Source organism: Mastigoproctus giganteus, chromosome 3, assembly GCF_048544385.1.
Source record: "Mastigoproctus giganteus isolate SK-2022 chromosome 3, ASM4854438v1, whole genome shotgun sequence".
NCBI classification, from domain to species: Eukaryota; Metazoa; Arthropoda; class Arachnida; order Uropygi; family Thelyphonidae; genus Mastigoproctus; species Mastigoproctus giganteus.
This window is the reverse complement of record NC_143577.1, coordinates 55767970-55788300: the sequence shown is the minus strand read 5'-3', so window position 1 is coordinate 55788300 and position 20331 is coordinate 55767970. Positions and strand designations below refer to the sequence as shown.

At 35.8% G+C, this 20331-nt stretch overlaps 1 protein-coding gene across 7 annotated transcripts in view; it reads right to left on the bottom strand.

The window, feature by feature from the left end:
* Positions 1-20331, bottom strand: part of LOC150088024 (protein Fe65 homolog) — a 437915-nt gene that overhangs the window by 293450 nt on the left and 124134 nt on the right. For 5 of the 7 annotated variants that reach the window (XM_090370539.1, XM_090370541.1, XM_090370535.1 and 2 more), the window contains exon 1: positions 17781-17882. The exons of the other annotated variants lie outside the window; for them this stretch is intronic. In XM_090370539.1, the coding sequence (XP_090226665.1) occupies positions 17781-17793 (13 nt within the window). In that variant the 5' untranslated portion in view covers positions 17794-17882. Of the gene's footprint in view, positions 1-17780; positions 17883-20331 lie in introns of those variants that run through there. 7 annotated transcript variants of the gene reach the window in all.

Genomic DNA, 20331 nt, shown 5'->3' with positions numbered 1-20331 from the left:
GTAGGTCCAGACGAAAACTTAACACGACCTAGTTTTGTTACATCGCTTTGCCAAACACAGCAAAACCATTACTGACGGAAAGTTATTAAAGAACATTTTTCTCGATTGTTCTGAGGAGTTATTTTCAGACTTTCAAAATAAAGAGAAAATTTTAGTAGAATTAAACCAATGCCTTTTATCTGCTAGCACTGCTCAGCGTTGTATCAGAGATATATCCAAGGTTAATGAACAAATCACAATTGATTTCTGTACGAGCGATGTTGTCAGTTTAGCTGTTGACGAACGTACAAAGTATAAATGATATCGCAAGGCTTGCAATAGTTACTCGTCATGGAGTATTTAAATTCTCTGACTATTCATGAAGAATTATCTGTCCTAACACCAATGTTGTGTACTACTAAACGAATTGACATTTTGACAAAAGTGCAAGATTTCTTTAATCTTGTTGCCATTCTCTGCACCCGTTCCAGTAGATCTACATTCTAAAGTGAAGCCTCCAGACCTGTATACCGTACTTAAGATGCGACCTAACCATGGCCTTATACAAAGGGGTAACCACCTCCTTATCCCTGCTAGCAAAGTTTCTGTGTACTATTGATAAAACCCCATGAGTTGTCCTGGCAGCATGTCTGCACTGCTCAGAGAATTTCATGTCTGACTGCACAATTACCCCAGGTCTTTTTCATTCCCCACTACCCTGAGTACACAGTTGATAAGTTATTCTGGTATTACTACTACCGATATGCAGTACCTTGTATTGTCAATGTTAAACTGCAACAGCCATATCTCAGCCCATCTGCCCAACTTTTCTAGATCCTGTTGCAGCAGCACACTGCCATTACAGTATTATCATTAACAACCCTGCCACCCTTTGTATCAACTGTATAATTGGACATTAAGCCTGATATACCTTCGTCAATATTTTGATAAATATATAAAGCAACAGTGGGCCCAACACCGAACCCTGGGGGACCCCACTAATAACATTAGTCCACGAAGAGCAGCGTCCATTGATTACTGTTCTCTGTCGTCTCCCACTCAACCACCCTTTTATCCATTGTAACAACTTTCCCTTAATACCATACTGATCCAAATTGTACAGTAGTCTTCCATGAGCAACAGTATCAAAAGCTTTCCTGAAATCCAAGTATATAATATCAAAATTATTTTTTGCATCAGTTCCTTTGTAATCATATCATAGTATCCAATCACATTTGTGTTGCAACTCCAGTATTTTAACTTCCTTGGAATGAAAATCTTGATATAGAATTACCTGATTTTAGGAATTCAACTTTATGGACCGATAAATTTAAATAATTAAGACGACGGAAGAAGATCACTTAGTAATGATATCTAAATGTTGGGCATCCTTTTCCTCAAAATAGGCCTTGCACAATTGGCAGCTTTTGAATCAAGCTACAAATGTGAGCAAGTATCCTCACAAATGAACTTTAATGTGAATCCTTCGCGAAACAGGTCAATTACTGAAAATTTAAATTCTCATGGTCTGCTAATATCAACTAATCATACACAAAACATTTCAAAACTTTCAAAGGAAGGAGAGCACCAAGGCATCACTATTTTTTTTTTTTTTTTTTTACAAAAATTAAGTCCATTTACTAAAAAGTATGTTTTTTTTATTTAATAAAAATAAGATTATTACAGTGCATTATAGTAATTGGTACAAATTCTATAATATAATATAAGGATTGTTAAGATGTGCAGATAAATATTTGTTTGAATTTGAATACTAACCCATTAGCTGGAAACCCATGATCAAACGGACCAACTATTTAAAAAAAAAAAAAAAGCGAAGCCAAGTGATTTAGAACAACAAGGGCGCTGTGCAAAGATTTGAAATCCACGTTTCGAGATGATGTATTAATTTTACAGAGCATGTATGGTACACCGGTGAGCAAAATTTAAGGATCAACACTTTTTTCTAAAGGTTACAACCACAAAATCTTTACTTAAAGTACTCTTTACTGACGAGAGTAGATTCAGAAGCGATTCTGGACGTCAGCTAATCTGGCGAAAGGTTGGCACACGGTATTACCCCGTAAACATCACTGAAAGGGATCGATATGACGGTCGAGGCGTTCTCGTCTGGGAAGGCGTTATCTTGGATGGACGTACACAACTCCAGATACTGGAAGCCGGTACTGTGACCGGAGCACGCTACTGTACTGAAGTAATCCTTCCCCATGTGCGTATGTTCCGAGGTACCATTGGCCCCGAGTTCGTCTTTATGGATGATAACGCCACACCCCATCGCACTGCAGCTGTTGATATGCTTTTGGAAAGCGAGGACATTGTTCGTATGGACTGGCCTGCCCATTCCACCGATCTTGTTTTGTTATTTGGTTTTTAGGAGCATTAGCAACTAAGACCATATTGCTCCGGGGATATGCGGTGGTCAGTCCCTGACCTTTCCGCATCCTCCGTATTTGGTGGGTACGGGCTCGAACCCCGGTCTAATCAAGAAGCGTGTGCTACGCACTGCTGCTCCTGCCCACCTGGCTACGGAGGCGCCTTCCACCGATCTAAATCCCATTGAACACATATGGGACGCTCTGGGGAGACGCCTAGCGGCACGTCACACCCACTAAAAAATGTTCACCAGCTGAAGATGGCGCTGACAGAGGAATGGACGATGTTACCGCAAGTACTTAACAACATTGTTCTAAGTAAGGAGTGGCCATATCTCCTACTGAGGACCACCTCTTTCCTTTATTCTATCTTTGGCAGTGATGCATCTGTATCATGGCAGCCAGTGCTATGTTGCCATTTTTGAATAAAGTCCCTCTGTACCGTTTTGTTTCCGTTGTTGTGTTGGTGTTGTTTCCTTCATCACTTCTGCACCTCACGAGGTTCCTTTGGTATGCTTTTCCCATATCCAGGCCACTCCTATGAGAAGCTACAAGTGAAAAACGTGACTAGCCCTTAAATTTTTCACACCAGTGTATAATAATCTCATGATACAATTAAGCTTTTTTTCATAACTTACCGGTATTTTAGCTTGTCTTGAACAGAAATGATCAGCATAAACTTGATTTTATACTACAACCTTAGTTTCTTCGCCGGATCAGCTGTATGCTCATATTCTACTAGTTTGACTAGCAATTGGGCGGCATTCTACCAGTTTGCCTAGCAATTGGGCGGCATGCCCAATTGCTAGGCAAACTGGTAGAGTATGAGTACTATGAGTTTCTAACTGTGTCATTTAGCGACTTTTTTTTTTTTAACCTCTATTTCTTTATCTTCCGATTTGTGTCACAAAACGGAAACAAAATTGAAATTTAACCATTGAAGCTAATGATATATTAGACCTTACAGTACAAGGCCTTATGTGTAATTGGCTCTTTAAGAAAACCGTAAAGCAAATTCTGCAAGATCTCAGAGACTAACACATTCTTACTTCAGCCATTTTGTCTTAAAAGTATTAATCCTCTCATAAGATTCTGATATCATGGAACTCTTTGAATACCTGCTAAAGAAAATTAAAACGTACCCCCAATAAAAATTTTACCTACTCGTATATACGTTTCTGGACAGCTAAAGAACATACTTGGAATTTTAATGGTTTTATTATTTTTTTATTTTATTTTTATTAAATTCTGTTTTAGGGTTTAATATTTACTTTTAATTTCACAAAACATTATTATGCTAATAATGATTACTAGTATTCAAATAATAAGTACTAATGATGATATTAATAATATTATTAGTAATTTTTACTTCGCGTGATCATTATTTGTAAAAGAGCAATTTTAATCTCACTAACTCAAAAGGGCGCTGTTTTAATAATTAAAAAGGTGCACATTTTTATGTTTTGTGTATTTTATGGTGAACAATCTTAAAAAAATATGTAAAATCCAAGGAATAAATATAAAAACTTGAACTTGATATAAACTTTTAACAGCAATTTATATATCCTATGAATGATTTATTTTAACATAACTATCAATGTCTATGTTCTCAAGAGAGGCTTTATTGCATCTTCAGTGCAAACTTTACTCTTCGAATGGGACGTAATTAGATTTGCTTCAAATGCCAATAATATTTGAGTTCAGCACGAAGTGCTTGTCAGATCTCCGAATTGCAAACATGGAGTTATTTTATAGAATATTCAATGGAAATGGTCTTTAATAAATTACTTACTCTTTCACATAACGACACAAATTGCAATATACATAAATTCAAGTAAACTAAAACTGTTAAACATATGTCAACACATACATATATGTAGGCGTTGATGTCGACATTTTTATTAGCATCATAACCAAGAACGGTTTTGTTACATAATCAATAGTAACAAAACTGTCCATTTTAATATGCACATAAATTAAATTCAAACTACAGATCAGCTTGCATTAATATTTAAAATACAGTAGTTAGTCAACTATTACTGTATCGTGAAAAACGGCTAATTAAGGAAGTAATTAAGAATCAATAGTCCATAAATATTAATGATACCGCAAAATATTTCGAATTCAATTCGCCGATTAGTTTAGGATATTACTGCTATATATATATATATATATATATATATATATATATATATATATATGACGGCCATGTAATATCCGTCTTGGATATTTTCACATGTTATTTAGCTTAACATGTTATTAAAAAGGACATTTTTTCAGTCCCCCACCCCTCCTCAACTCTACCGCCACCTCCAACCCGTAAGTTGCGACCTAAGACAATGAACGCTTTGCATTCTCGCGGGCCACAGTGGTTATACCTTTCGCATTATCGCGAGTAACCAAACAGTTCTGTTATCAAATTGCTAATAAAGAGTCGGTTTTGCATATGACATATAGTTATGAAATTCCACGTGTTCTTATAATCGACATTAATCCATAGTTAACGGGCCTTGATTTAACAAACATCGGAAATTACAGCTTCCACTGAGCTAGGTCGTACATACGAAACTCAGTGGCGTAATTTTTTTTTTTTTTTTTTAATCAGTGTTCTACCAAGGGCAGGTCCAAGCATGCACTCAACTACTACTCCATTTCTCCCTATCCTCAACCATCCTCTGCATTCATCACTCCACATACACCACATTTCTACTCATTCCACCAACCCAAATTTATCTTTACTATCCTCCTCCATACCCACATCTCAAGACTTTCCAATCTTTTATATCTTCCGTTCTCAATGCACATATCTACTCCATAAAGTACCACACACCATACCAGACAATGTACCATTTTTTTCCGTAAACCAATTCCTACTCTGCCACATTAATATTCTTGTTTATTCAGCATTACACTGCCTAGATATACACTGGTGTTCAAAAAAAGTGCATCCCCCTTAAAATTGTAATTGTCGTCCGAATAACGTAAGTATATGGCAATATTTATTACAGATTGCATCAGATAAGATTGACATGTGTAGGTGGATGACGTAATATTGCATCAGTTGTTACTTTAAGCTACATAAGCACGCTCTGCAAGAGTTGCAGTCATTCCTTGCTTCTGTCAGGTTGGGCGAGTTACGTGCAGTTGACGCCACGAAGAAAGAGTGCTATTGTTGCTTTACATGAGGAACGATCTTCTTCCCGTCATATTGTTTATAGAGTGTCTTGTAATCAGTTGACAGTGAGATTTCTTTCCGAACTCAAGAATACTGGTTCTGCTGATAGGAAAAAAGTAATCGGGCGCAAACGAGTCTCTAAGCCAAAACAGGACCGCGTTTTGAAGCGCTTATGCCTTAAAAATCGTAAAGCTGCTTCGTCTGAGCTGAAAAGTGAATGGGAAGAACATACAGGAGTGGTAGCAAGTGCAGTAACAATCAGAAGACGCCTCTTCAAAAATGCACTTGTATCACGTCATACTAAGAATAAGCTGCTCCTTACACAAAAAATGAAAAAGGCTCGATTAATTTGGTGTAAGGAGCATGTCAAATGGAGCCCCGAGCAGTGGAAATCAGTTATTTTCCCAGATGAGAAGAAATTCAACCTGCATGGCTCTGATGGGAGACAAACGATTCGCCGTAGACATCGTGAAGAATATCATCGAGACTGTATGGTGTCTACAGTGAAATTCCCTACCAGCCAAATGATTAGGGGGTGCATTTCGTATCACCTGCAGTTTATAAAAAGGTCCGTAAATGCCAATGGATACCTGGCTATACTGGAAGGCAAATTGCTGCCAACCATTAGAGACCATTTCAACCTGCCAAGTAACTGCATCTTTCAGGACGGCGCTGCTCCTTGTCATCGGGCGAAAAGTGTTAGTACGCAATTCTGTAGTTACTTTAACTTCATTTCTGCATTAGAGGTTCAACAGTAATGTGTTTACATTTATTACAGGTGAAAAAATGGTTGGAAGAACGGTCCATTACAACTCTTAGCTGGCCAGGAAACAGCTCGGACCTGAATCCTATAGAGAACTGTTGGCATCGTGTGGAATCTGCAGTTGCCAGAAAGAAACCAAAGGCCCTTCGTTAACTTCAGGAAGCATTAATTCGTGTTTGGAACCACGAACTATCAGTTGATTATCTTCAGAAATTGATCTGGTCAGTGCCTAGACGGTGTGCTGCCGTCATCAGGGACAGAGGTGGTTCAACTAAATATTAGTTTGCACCTGGTGAACTTTTCATTTTGTTTTCCATTTAAAATCATAAACTGAAGCAAACTGAGGGCTTCTGATAACATTTCAGCCATAATTGTGTTTACCAAAACTGTTGTATAAAGGTTGCAATGCTGATTTTGGAATATTTTGAGAGCACCTGTCAAATATTACTTAGCTTTGCCTTAACTATTAATAAATATCTTTTGTTTATATTTCTATTTGTGATGCTAGTCATTAATCTAACATACCATCGCGAAAAAGGAAATGTGAAATTCCTCGGTGATGCACTTTCTTTGAACACCAGTGTACATACTCGCTCGCCTGATCTCTTCTCTTCTGTTCTCTTCTCTTCTATTTCAATTTTTAACTCACGCCTTTCTCTTCGCACTCTCCTAACCTTTCCTCTAATATTTATTCTCATTGAAAACCTATCACAACTTTTCCTTTAACCTAAAAACCAATTTCTTTATAGTATTTATCATTAATTAACAATAAAGCAATTTAACTCAACTAACGAGGCTTGTCTTGCTTTAGTTCAGCAATACAGTATCAGATAGAAAACCAGAAATACTGTATGAAGCTCTTTTGTTCTCTTTTGTAACTTGTTGAAATGCTGTACAAGTCTTATTTGCAGTTCCTGCTATTATGAAGAAACTGTAAGCAAATCAAAATTCAAAAATCCTGTGCCCTTTAGAAGTTTCAGATCACAGAATGCATGAGAACCAGGATTTTCCTTACCATCACCTTCTATTAGCCTGCTAATAGTATCAGGCATCAATAGGTTATCTGAAACTCCACGAGGGTACCTAAGAGAGAGCGCATTTACTAGTGTATAGCCTTTCTGCTATACACTAGTAAATGCGCACTGTAATCATTCTTTAAAAAATGTATACGGTGTGCAAGTCATTGTCAACTGTGCTTTGGAGTTTCCTTCGAGAAGGTCACATAGCACATAATCACTGATATTAAAAAAATACATTTAATAAATCCTGTCAGAACCTTCAAAAGTATATTCTTGAAAATATACCTGAAAAGAATATACATCTTTGGTTGTCAAACAGAATTGTTATATGTGGAAGAGATTAAAAAATTCAACAGACGAGGGTAATTAGAATTACCATGACTTACTGGTAATTCTAATAAGGATTCTTAACCACTTTTAGTGACTATTGTATTTGAATTATATTAGCATGTTTATTCTCTGTATTCGGAGTGAAGTGGGCCACATGAAATGGGGTTGTTACTGTTTTCATATTTGAATTGAGGCAACTAAGGCCACGAGGCATTAACATATTACATCTGAGTAATGAGTATATTCTGTGTGGTCGGCTTGCCTATTTCTGAATGAAACAACCGAGTTTCGGGGAATAAAACCCTCGCCAGATAACGAACACGAACGGTTGAAATGGGTAAAATCATTCAAGTTCTTTTACACAGTCTGACAGTTTCAGAAAATAAATTTGTAAGATAAAATGCCCCGTAAATAACATCAACAGTTTGAAGCATTGTGACTATAGGGTGTTTCAATATTGCATGGAATGAATGTAGGAACATACTCTACAGCTAAAAATAAGAATAAAAAAATGTTCCTATATGTCTCAAAAGTCTTTATTTCAGAGATATTAAACGTTAATCATAAATTATAAAACCGTATAAAATTGCAAAACATTTTTAGGTGTTCAGAAATGTTATTGTGACCTAGTACATACTAGCAGTCAATGTGACCATTACTTGAGTTTCATGTTCCAACTGTCTTGTTGTCTACAGTAAGGCATTTGCTAAACTCAGGGCTGGATTTTGGTGTTCCTAGACCCTAGGCACTTTCCGAAATGTGCTGGGGGGGTAAATGTTATTACCCCTTCTGTTTTAACACTTATATTTCAACCCTTTGACTGCGAACCACGTCAATTAACGTGACTCAAGTTTCAACTATAATAAATGATAAACCACCTCAATTGACGGGGCGACTGTGACTTCGATTCTTCTAGCTTCGAGAACAGTTGCTAGAAAGCGTACTGAATTGAAGCTCCTAGAGTCGATTGCGCATATGTTTTCTCAACTCGTTTTTCGGTAGTCACAATGAAAAGAGTTGTTTTTTTTTTTTTTTTTTTTCCCTTCCTTTGTAGCCCCTAGGTACTATGCCTGTGGTGCCAAATGGGAAATCCAGTCCTGGCTAAACTGATATTAGGGAGACACTACAAATCAGTTTACTTCTGCTGAGTTCCGTGACGTGATTTTAATTTATTGCGAGGTTCATAAGAATTCCATTGCTGCTGTTCGCAGCTACGCCGAAAATGTTTCAACTCGACGAGTGAAAATCGTAAAACATTTTCTGCTGCGCAGCATTCGACTTGAACAGGTATACTACGCTGAAGCCGTCACGAGCAAACGCTATTAGGGTGAGATTTCAAATGAAATGCAAAGGTTGAAGAGCAAATACAGACACTCTCCCCCGACTTATGGAAATTCGACTTTACGTAAGTTTTTGCCGGCCGGTGCAGACTTAAAGTCGTGGAAACGTATTTTGCATTCCGTAGGAATAAATGGAGGTATCGTAAAAATATCGTAATGTGAATCCAATAACGCATTGTTTTTTTGGTAATTCGTTCCCAAGTCTCTCTAAAATGTCATTTTTATAATGGAAATTGCGCTACACTTTCATCGTTATCATATGTTGTGTTATAAGAATCAATTTTGAACGCCTTTGTGATATTTTTCTAAAATACATTTCTGTAGGTCACTACCATAAAACAAAAACAATTTGCACTTTCCGGTTCATTGGGCTTTTCTGTTAGCGCATAAAGGGATAGTAAACTCAATCTTATTGCATTTTCGATAATACCGATAATTGGAATTGTGTGGGTTTTTACGTTACGGCATTATGGTGAAATGAGTTCCCGTCACTGAAATCTTCAATCATATAAAAAACATAAATAAATTTTCCGAATCTTCTCTTCATTCCTATTTACTATTTAAAATGATGAAGGGAAAGCGACCACCGGAAAGTGCAAGTGCTGGCAGTGCTAGGAAACAAATTGATTTAGAAATCAAGATGATTAATTAAGAAGTACGAAGCAGGACAAAATTTGTTATCTACTGCACGGAATTAGGTCTCACTGCTTCAACAGTGAATGCTATTTTAAAGGACAGTGCGCGCTAAAAGAACATGTTAAAGGATAAACGCATTTAAGATCAACAGTGATCACAAAACAGCGTTCAGGTGCTATATCGAAGATGGAAAAGCTATTAATAATATGGATGGAAAATCAGATTCAGAAGCTGTTGTTGTTATTTGGATTTTAGGAGCATTAGCAACTAAGGCCATATTGCTCCGGGATATGCGGTGGTCATTCCCTGACCTTTCCGCATCCTCCGTATTTGGTGTTTTTGGTGATTCAGAAGCAAGTGCCCCTGAGTCCAATGGCCATTCAAGCAAAAGCAAGAAATATTTATGGAGATATTAAGGATAAGTACGGCGTGACCCCAAGCCAAGTTCGTGGAAAGTAACGAGTGGTTTAATAGGTTCACGCATCGTTTTGTTTTTTTGTTTTGTTATTTGGTTTTTAGGAGCATTAGCAACTAAGGCCACATTGCTCCGGGATATGCGGTAGTCATTCCCTGACCTTTCCGCATCCTCCGTATTTGGTGGTGATGGGCTCGAACCCCAGTCTAATCAAGAAGCGTGTGCTACGCACTGCTGCTTCCCACCTGGCTACGGAGGCGCCTTCACGCATCGTGCTGGTTTCCAAAACATTAAAGTATGCAGTGAATTCGCCAGTTCCGATTCTGCAGCTATAGAGGAATTTTGTGATGTGTTGAGGAAAAAACCCTTCTAAATCTTCACAGCCCTCAACTTCCGCAGCGGCGTACTTATCAGCTGGAGAGTTAATTCTGGAAACGATGCTCGAAAGGTAAAACTTGCTGACGTTATGCCTGTCTCCTCTCTCTTTTTGTAATATTATAATTTTGAAATTTTTGCAATTTTGTACACTTTTGTAATTTTTCCTGCTCATGAGATAAAAAAAAAAAAAATTGAATAATTCTATTTAACATGTTCGTCGAACATTTCTATTTTGCTTCAATCAAATTCACCGCGCATAGCTGCGAGTACTGCATAAGCATTTAGGGTAATTCCGACTTCTGTAAAATTCGACTTACGTAGAGTTCCGCGGAACGCAACCCTTACGTAAGTCAGGGAGTATCTGTACTTCGTACTGTTCAAATATCTCTTACGATAAGTACCAGAAGGCTGTCAGATCAAGTAAATGTTTCATCTGCAAGCGTATAGAGGCCATCCCGTAAAAAGCAATTGTATCCATATCGCAGCACGCCTATACAAGAACAAACGCAGAAACTTTTGTCAGTAGCTCATTTTAATATGTACACGTAATCCTCGATTTTTCAGCCATGTTCTGGTTGTTGATGAATCATGTTTTACGAAAAATGGAATTTTCAATTCTCGAAAAACTCGTCTAGGCGGAAGAAAACCGATACACGATTGTCAGTACTCATTTTCAAAATAACTTTTTCCTTTAATATTTAGTGTGGTGTTCTTGCTGGTTCTTATGTTTTACAGCAAAGATTTCTAGGAATGGCATGCATATATTTTCTGACACACAATTTGTAGGAATTATAGAAGACCTTCACAAATCGGTAGAGATGTGGTTTATGCACAAGCCCAATCTCTTCGCGGTGTCTGACCTTTTAAATACGGAGTACAATAACCGATAGATGGTTTGAACAGCCCAATATAATGTGGCCATCATGATCACACGGCCTCATACACCCTTAGGTTATTTTGTGTGGGATCATATGAAATTCGTGATTTATTCTTAATTCATCTCATGTTAATACCCGAGATAAACAGAGAAAAAAACTTCATATGGTTTCCTTTTACAGATTTATATTTTAATTTCTTTTCATATTTTGTAATTTATGATTAATAAATTACAAAAATCACACCCATAAGAACTTTTTTTATCCTTATTTTTAGCTATAAAACCTGCTCCTACATTTGTTCTGCGCAATGACGTACCAACTGTGCTGTACTACATTCAGAGTGGGCAGAACGAGATTGGTGAGGGGGAACAAAGGGGTGCGTTTATCAAGAAAGGCTTCAGTTCTGTAAATTGTAGTGTCAGGAGACTAGGTACCTTCGAGGTGATCTGATCTGATTGAGATGTTTAAAGCTTTAAATGGCTTAAGCAAACTCAGTGCTGACGGGATACTTCCTTCTGCTCAGTCTATGCACCTTCGTGACTTTAGTGTCTTCCATTTATTTTTAGCAGGGATGGGGGAAGCAACCGTAAATGTAGTTTAGAGTACGTGACCACTGTAATTGTTTCAACATATGCAAACCATTTCCCTCAGCATGAATTGTTGAGGAGGCTTCCACCCTGCAGTGGGTTGATAATGGCTGCACTTTACTTTTACTTTTATGCAAACCGAGTAATGTCTCGGGATTCATTAAAAATGCCAAGGAAGTTATTGTAGTAGTGGTTACTGCTCGGTTTGTCTATTTTGCGAGATGAAAAACCGGTGACCAGGAATAGAAATCCAAGCAATCGATTTCTGGTGGCAAATGACATGCAGAAACTACATAAAATAAAGAATCTTATTATTATTATTATAAAAAAAAAGCCCACAATAGATTCAGTGCAGCAGCTACAAACTTTTAATTCCACGAATACTATGTTAGAGTAAACAGAAATGCTTTATGTATGGGAGATGTGCAAAAATAAAATGTTAAAACTGTTTTCTACATTTGATTTTATATATGTAAAGGATGCTCAATATGCAAGCTCTCATAGTCCCATATGAGTTTGTACAAGGATTTGTAATTATGCTTCTCGGGGTATATTACTTCCCTTCATCAACTATTGAAATCAATTGCTTGCATTTTGTGACATGCGTAATTGATGAACACGTAAATTTGGTGTTGGGCGAGTGAAATAATGTACGCTCAGGAATATCCAATCCATAATAAGTAACAAGTCTGTTGGTGAACATACGAAACAACTTAGGACTGAAAACTTACCTTACAGTGCATCCGAATTCAGATACAAACTGCAAACTCATCGGCTGTATAAATTTATTCAAGCTAATTGATACTTTGTACATCTGTAAAAATTTTCATTAGACTTCTTTTGTGTTTAGAGATATAGTGAAGTTCAGTACGTATATATTTTCTATTTTTTTTTTAACGTATGCTATTATCAGTTACTGATACAGTATGTGTATCAGTAACTAGAGTTTTAATACACGTAGGCAAATGATTATGAAACGCGCAACAACCAGCGAGAAGTCAGAAAACGTGGCATCTAATAAAAGGATTTATTTGCTATTCCTGAAAAGGAAAGAATTTAAGAGTCTGTTAGTTCATCAGATGGAATGGTAACTGGAGTGCGCAGTAGGTAACGAAGATTTAAACCCATATCATGCTTCAACGTGGAGTGTAAAGGGACAAAAATTAAAAAACTACAGCTGAATTTAATTACTTGAAATTTGATTGCAGCACCAGATGTAATAAATATGGTTTTATGGAAATAAGGGATAAACCTTATGTTATTCTTTATTTGCATTCAGAAAAGACCAATCCGAATGCAATCGAAACACAGAATACTTTAGAATGTTTTACTGGCCTATTCAGGTTGAAAACTTTTAAAAAGCATAATAAAAAAATCGAACTATGACAGAAAACAATGCGCAAACAGAAGTTAACCACTATCCTCTAGTATTCTTGAAATAAAATTGAAAAAAATTGTCATATGGAGACTATTTTTAGTGCAGTATATGGAATTCCTAAAAATAAACTCTTCAGGTCACATCCAGCGTCTGCTATGTTGGTTATCAACGATGAAACGAACAGCGGAGGATGGAAAATTGCTTTTCAGACCTTCCATGAAATTTTTTAACGTCCTTTCATAACTATATTAGATTTCCAAACTTTATCTATCCTGTGTTTTCTTCTTGCTTACTAAGTCCGTCTTAAATAGGCTGGGCGGACGAGCATTACATATTCCCTATTTAATCAGCACTTATGAGTTACGAAGTTAAAGTACCTGTTCTTTCGTGTAGGCGGCCATTACTGTTGTTGACTGTCGCGTGGTTTGACTAAATGATTCAGTTAAGCATGCATCTTATAGTAGATGCCGACAGATGTAGTATTTAAGTCTAATTTTTCACAAAAGGTCAGTCACGAAAACACAGCATACAAATCTGATACAGAATTAAATTTGAGGTCTAAAGTAGAGTGTATTTTGTAAAAAAAATTACTATTTTTTTTATTGTTTGTCTGTTTAGCGGGAGGTTTCAGACAGTTCGATTCTTGACTGATTTTGAAGATGTAATCGTTTGCTTGTTTTGGTGGTAATCTGATGATTTTTAAATTGTCGCCGAAATTCTGAGATTCTAATGCAGAAACTGCTGCAAAAATGACGATAGATAAGACTGTGTTGTACCATTCCTGTGAACAGTTACAAAGCTTAATTCCTTATTAGTGGTTGAGAAGAAATCAAAATGACAAGTAGTTGGAATCATGACGAAAACATCTCAACAGGAAAATTTTGAACTCGATTATTCTCCTATAAAAATTTATGTGGAGCGCAGTTTTTTTTAATCTTATTAAAATCAACCTACATTATTACTAAACCTTTTACTGCATATTCTTGTTTATACTCCGATATGACCACCAGGTCAGTCGAGTTTACAATAAAGTATCAATACAAATGTTAATCGTATTTAGCAGTTAGGGGCTCCGTCCACTCAAAGAGCGCGTGCTACTGTACTCTCGCTCCTGACCACTCGGCTACGTCAGGCCGAGTTACCTAAGAACAACACAAAAACGATCATACAAATAAATCAGTCAATCTCAATTGTAGAGTTTCTTTACTACAATACATGAACAATCGAAGGTGCCAAGGGTCTTACAAGTTACATTGTAAGGAAAGGCAAGATACAGTTCACCTTCACAAATATGGGGGAGGAGCAATGTTTGCTAAGACCAAATAATGTATGGGTTTAAGTATATTAGATTAAGCCTATATGTAAAGAAAATCGTTTAATTTAATCATGACCAAAGTAACATAAAATCAAAATATAAGTAGTCAACTAGTACTTAAAAAAATTGGTAAAATCCACGTTAGTCCATTTCTGCTGTCTCAGACGAGAGGTGCAAGGTTGCCCACGAGAGTGACGAAAATTCAGCAGTACAGATTTGCATATGGATGATGGGGCAGCGAACCCCAGACCCTCACTTCATAAGTGATGGCAAAGCAGAAAAATCTGAAAATATAGATCTTAATGATATCCACTGCAGTTCACATATCCACTGCGGAAAACCAACGGCACAAAATTTTACAGAATGATGACATCTTGAGAAGATCTTACAAACGTCTCAAGGTAGTGATGGAAACAGCGTAAAACCAAATGGGGCTTGTGGGTAGAAGGTGATATTAGGGTAACCAGATTATCAAACTTACCACCAACATTATCAGTGTCTCCTTGCATGGTATTCCTGCTATTTCTTAATTCTTTCCCCACACCTTCATGTGACAACAATTATAGGTTCCATCTAGCAAACAAGTTCAAACTCTGAATCTAAGCCTGGTTTAAAAACTTGGCCATTTACCAAAGAACTGAAATATTGCAGAGGCATCTTGAATCGGCTCCCCGCCCTTTACTCACTGCATTTATTCGTTGTTCTCACCACTACACCCACGTGGTAGAGGAGTGGTTACACTCGCTGTCGTTCCACATTGTGTGTAAAAGTCTTGGGTTCATATCCCATCAACACGGGAAAAGCTTTCGTTGGCTGTTCATGCCGTGGCCAAATTAGTCGACCTCTGGAGAGGGCTGCACGGTGTCTTATTCCCTAAAAACTCGATTTTTTCCCATCCGACAAAACAAATTACCATAGAATACAAGCAATTTATAGATAATATGATGGCGCCGCATGGCTTTAGTTGCGTTGCCACAACAATCCTCCACTGAAATTTTCAGTGTCATTAGTTAAATAACAAACTCCAGAAATGACAGAGCAAAGTGGACAAAAAAAAAAAAAAAAAAAAAATATATATATATATATATATATATAGAGAGAGAGAGAGAGAGAATCAAAAAAATTCAGTCAAGAATTTTAACCCAGGTATCAGGCTTTCCTTTCTGTATTTTAGTTTTTGATTAATATATGTGCAGCTGCATGTTTACTGTTTTAAATGAACGCGAATATTCATTACTTTAATATTAATTCACTAATTTACTTCAACATAAAAACTTCAGGATTTCTCCTTAAGAACTGAACGATGTCAATTCTCATAAACAAGGAATAATAAATTATTCCCATAAACAAGGAATAATTTATTATTCCTTGTTTATGGGAATTGACATCCAGCACTCAGAAGAATTATATCACTTTACACTTTGTTGTTACGATAGTAATTTTTATAAAACATTTATAAAAAATAAATTAAAATTCACTAAACACAACGCCAAACAGCGTAATCAGAAATGGCTGGCATTGTACTGGAGATTTGTTTCGGTTTAAGCCATTTTAAAATTCACTTCTAATTTATGTTAAAGGCCAATTTAAGCAATAAAATTGAGGGGGGGGGGAATAATTTGCTGTAAAATTTTCAAAAATCTTTCCGATCTATTTCAAAATTTCCGTTATTTTTTTTAAACAGTTTTGATGAAATGTTCGCCAGAGGTACACTAGAATAATTGTAATTTTGTCTGTGCAATAATTGTAATTTTTTAAAGGACGATATAGTCATACATGTAAAAAATTATCGAATTGTTTTAGACATTTTTTAAATTGATTTTACCGGAGTCCGTCACACTAACATCTCGCTAACAGCGATGGGAGCCGAGGGAGAAGTTTTTGTAATTACTTCGATATTAATTTTTACTTATTCTCTGAAACAGTTTCGGCGAAATATTCGCCACGGGTACACTTGTCTGTATATAAATATGGAATAGCATTCAACATAATTTCACAATAAAAATGATTTCACTAGTCATTACTTTAACCAACTGCATGCTAAACATAACCAAGTGAAATACAATAACAGGTTTCTTCCCATATCGAAACACAAATACTTCAATAATGCACATTCAATAATCTCCAGTATGCCATACGATTGTCAGACTGGTTAACAAGGAAAGACTAAAATATTTATCACTATAAAATCTATAATGACTGAAACCTTTTTCAATAATAGTGCAATGCTCATCTCTAACGAAATTATAAATTTAAGTTGCTCAAAACAAATAAGAACTAGGTGGGCATAACTGACCATCTGTGTGACGTATATGTGAATCTTAATGAGTAATTCCATCCTCTTGCAGCAATTAAAATGATAAGAGTGGCTTATTGGTGTAATTCATATTGTATTTTTTTATTATTATTTACTAGCCTACATATTCATTAATGAGCTTCTGAATACCTAAATGTTTTCAATATTTCACAGCTGGTGAAAAATTAAAACACTAAACAACAGACGACTTTATCTATTTGTGGTAACCTTAACATTGCCAAATTAAAATTTTCCATGTCATCTCAAACAAATAAGCCTCGCTGTTCGTAACCGCTAATAATAAATAGGTTGGTACTTTACAAACTATTCAAAGTGTAGCGTGATTAATTCAGAGGAAGAACTCAGAGCGAAGTCATTTTATAAAGTTATTTAGATACTAGGAAATTATTTAGACATTTTTAATTCTAATATATATCAAAGTAAGAATCATAAAATAAATTAAATAATTTTTATTCATAAAATAGTATGAAAAATTGCCCCTCAAGAACTGTATATGAGAAGTAAACCTGAACTTTCAAAATATTTAAATGGATGGAAATAAATTATATAATATGTAATTAAAAAAAAAAAAACACAATAATTAAAGTAAAAATGATAATAATTAAAATGAGTAATAACACATTATTGAAGTAAACTGTGACAAATATATTTTTAAAAATTCATTTTTACAAAAATCACATTGTTCCCAAAAATGTAAGTTCGGTATTCATAATCAACGTTTCTCGGCATGTCTGTGTAGTTATCCAGGGAAACCGCCTTTACAGGGAATGAATAACAAAATCAGACACTAGCAAGTACAGTTCAATTTAACTCTTATTTTTCAAATAACTGGTTGCGTAGCTATACAAATACCAAAGCAGTAAAGTAACTGAAAACTTACGGAGTCGAACCATCCTCCGTACCAAGATCGTATTCCGAATACCAAGAAAATTCCAGAAATCACCTAATGCATCGAGAAATGCATTAATGAAAGAATAACTGATTTGCAATTTACACAGCAGCAGCAACGATAAAGCACTATATTGACAGATGCACACAAACCAACTATAGACTAACAGTAAGTACGTACCCACGCTACCTCTTTCAGCAGTTTGCAATATCAATGATCAGGTGACCAAAATGGACCAATAGTCAGCCACAGGAATGACATCATGCTCCTAACGTCATTGGTATAGTCTCGGCGGAGAAACTGGGCGTCGCAAGATTTGCACGAAGCTCTATGTATCGCGGCTGCGGTGATGTAGGAGATGACGGCCACAATCGGGGTGACGGCACATACTTTACTTGTATTATTTGAGAATGCCGTCATCAATCAATGCACGGCCGATTTATCAAACTACACCTAAACAAGAATAAACTTTCGCTATGAACAAGTGTTTCAAAAAGTACTGAGGCACTGCGGTGAAGCGCAATATAAATAAAGATGAAACAATATATAAATACGCAATCATACAGCTCCCGCTTGTGCTTTTATAAATTCAGTAGTAAACCTTAAGAAACATTGATCTCTCACACTAAAGAGAGAATAATATGTAGAATTTCTCAGAATTTTTCTGAGAAACAAGAAATGGCCAGATCTGAAAACAGAGACGTAAAATAATACGAATGCCCGAAGAAAAAAATAAATAAAATAAAAAGCAGTTTCACAAAAGAGGAATTGATTTTATTCGTTTGAACATATCCGAATTTTGACATCTTAAATAATAATAAGAAAAATAACAATAAATAATAACCAAATAAATAAGCGGTCGATTAGAAAACTCGTTACTTCCTATTATAAAAAATCGGTGTTTTCCCTTTATTCAATTTTCATGTAATAATAAAAAAGGTGGATTTCAAATAAATAACGTGAATGATTAAATCTTTACTCGCTATAGCGCAAGAGTGTCCATCCTGAAAATCTCTGGCTGTATTAATTAGCTCAACTAATATTTCCCTAGGGTCTATATGTGGTATTCATCTACCACACTACGCCTAAGAATGCAGAAAAACAGGTCAGTGATGGTAGTAGCGAGTCTGCAGCACACGATCGATATTAACCAACAGAGTGGCCGTTTCCCACTTGGTATGTATTTCATTCGGTGTTCGAGTCACTGGTGGCGTGGGAGTAGCGCCACATGCTAAATAAAATGAGCCGCTCTTTGAATGGCATAATAAAGAAGTATCAGGATTACCACTCCTATTTATGCGTGTATGGCACGAATATAGTAAACAGCTGCCACCGAGTATATTTGATATCAATAAATTAACGTAAAGTCACAAAGATTCAAGAGCTTCCGTACTTGTCATTTTTCGATTATTGATGGAAGGCAATAATTTTCACCAACTTAGATGGTCAAAAGAGCCTATTTTGGAAGGCATATGTGCTTTTTCGATGATGTTCCAAATAGGCAACAATTTCTTGTAGATCGTGCTATTTGGAAGCATATATGCTTCCAAACCACATAATCTACAATGAATTATTTGCCATGGCCACCTGCAGCACTGCGGCAGAATTTTTTTTTTTTTCTTTCTAAATCTATAGCTAGCCATTGGCTATCTCTAGATTTAGAAGAAAAAAAAATAATAATAAAATAAATTTTGAAAAATTATATATATATAGGATGTCCTTGAAAAAATCTGCCAAACTTTAGGGGTTGATTCCGTGAATAATTTTAAGCAAAAAAGTTTATATTAACGTAGATTGAAATGCAAACCATTATGGCGATATGGCAATTTGTAAGGGGAAAAAATATTGTAATATCGTGTTAAATATTATTTTAGAATTTTAAGTTAAAAATGTTTTAAAATCATCTTAAAACTAATTCTTAAGTTGTAAAATCAATCATTTTAAGAAACGAGCGTCAATAAAGCACTTCAATAGTTGCGCAAAATGCCTTCTATTGGGATACACATTTCCAAACGTCGTGATAATTCTTGCGCTACACTAATTTTCAAATGACACCAAACTCAACGCCCCAAAACCAGTGGTGTCCAACCTGTTCCCGTACAGGGGCCATATTCAAAGTTACGTTTGTTTCTAGGGCCGCACTGAGTGATTCGAGAAAAATGAGTGTTATATTTTCCATACTTTGCTACATGGTAAATGAAATTTTCTATTTTCGTGTTACCATTTTTTATTTTCAGGCTATGTATTAAAAAAAATGCAAATTCCCAACACTTTTATGTGCAAAAAAAATCTGTCACTGATTTATTTTTTTAGATTTTATTAAAATTATAAAAATATGACTTACTTTTGTAAAAAAAAATATACTTTACTTCTGCCTTTTAAATGCTCACTTTAGAAACTTTCCAACCTGAAAAGGATCACTGCTTTTCAATATTAAGGTGAATAAATAAATATAATGATACACCTAAAATTGAAAATATTCGAAAATTTTATTAAGTACAATACGCAATAACATTTGAACCATTGAACCAAACTTAACATT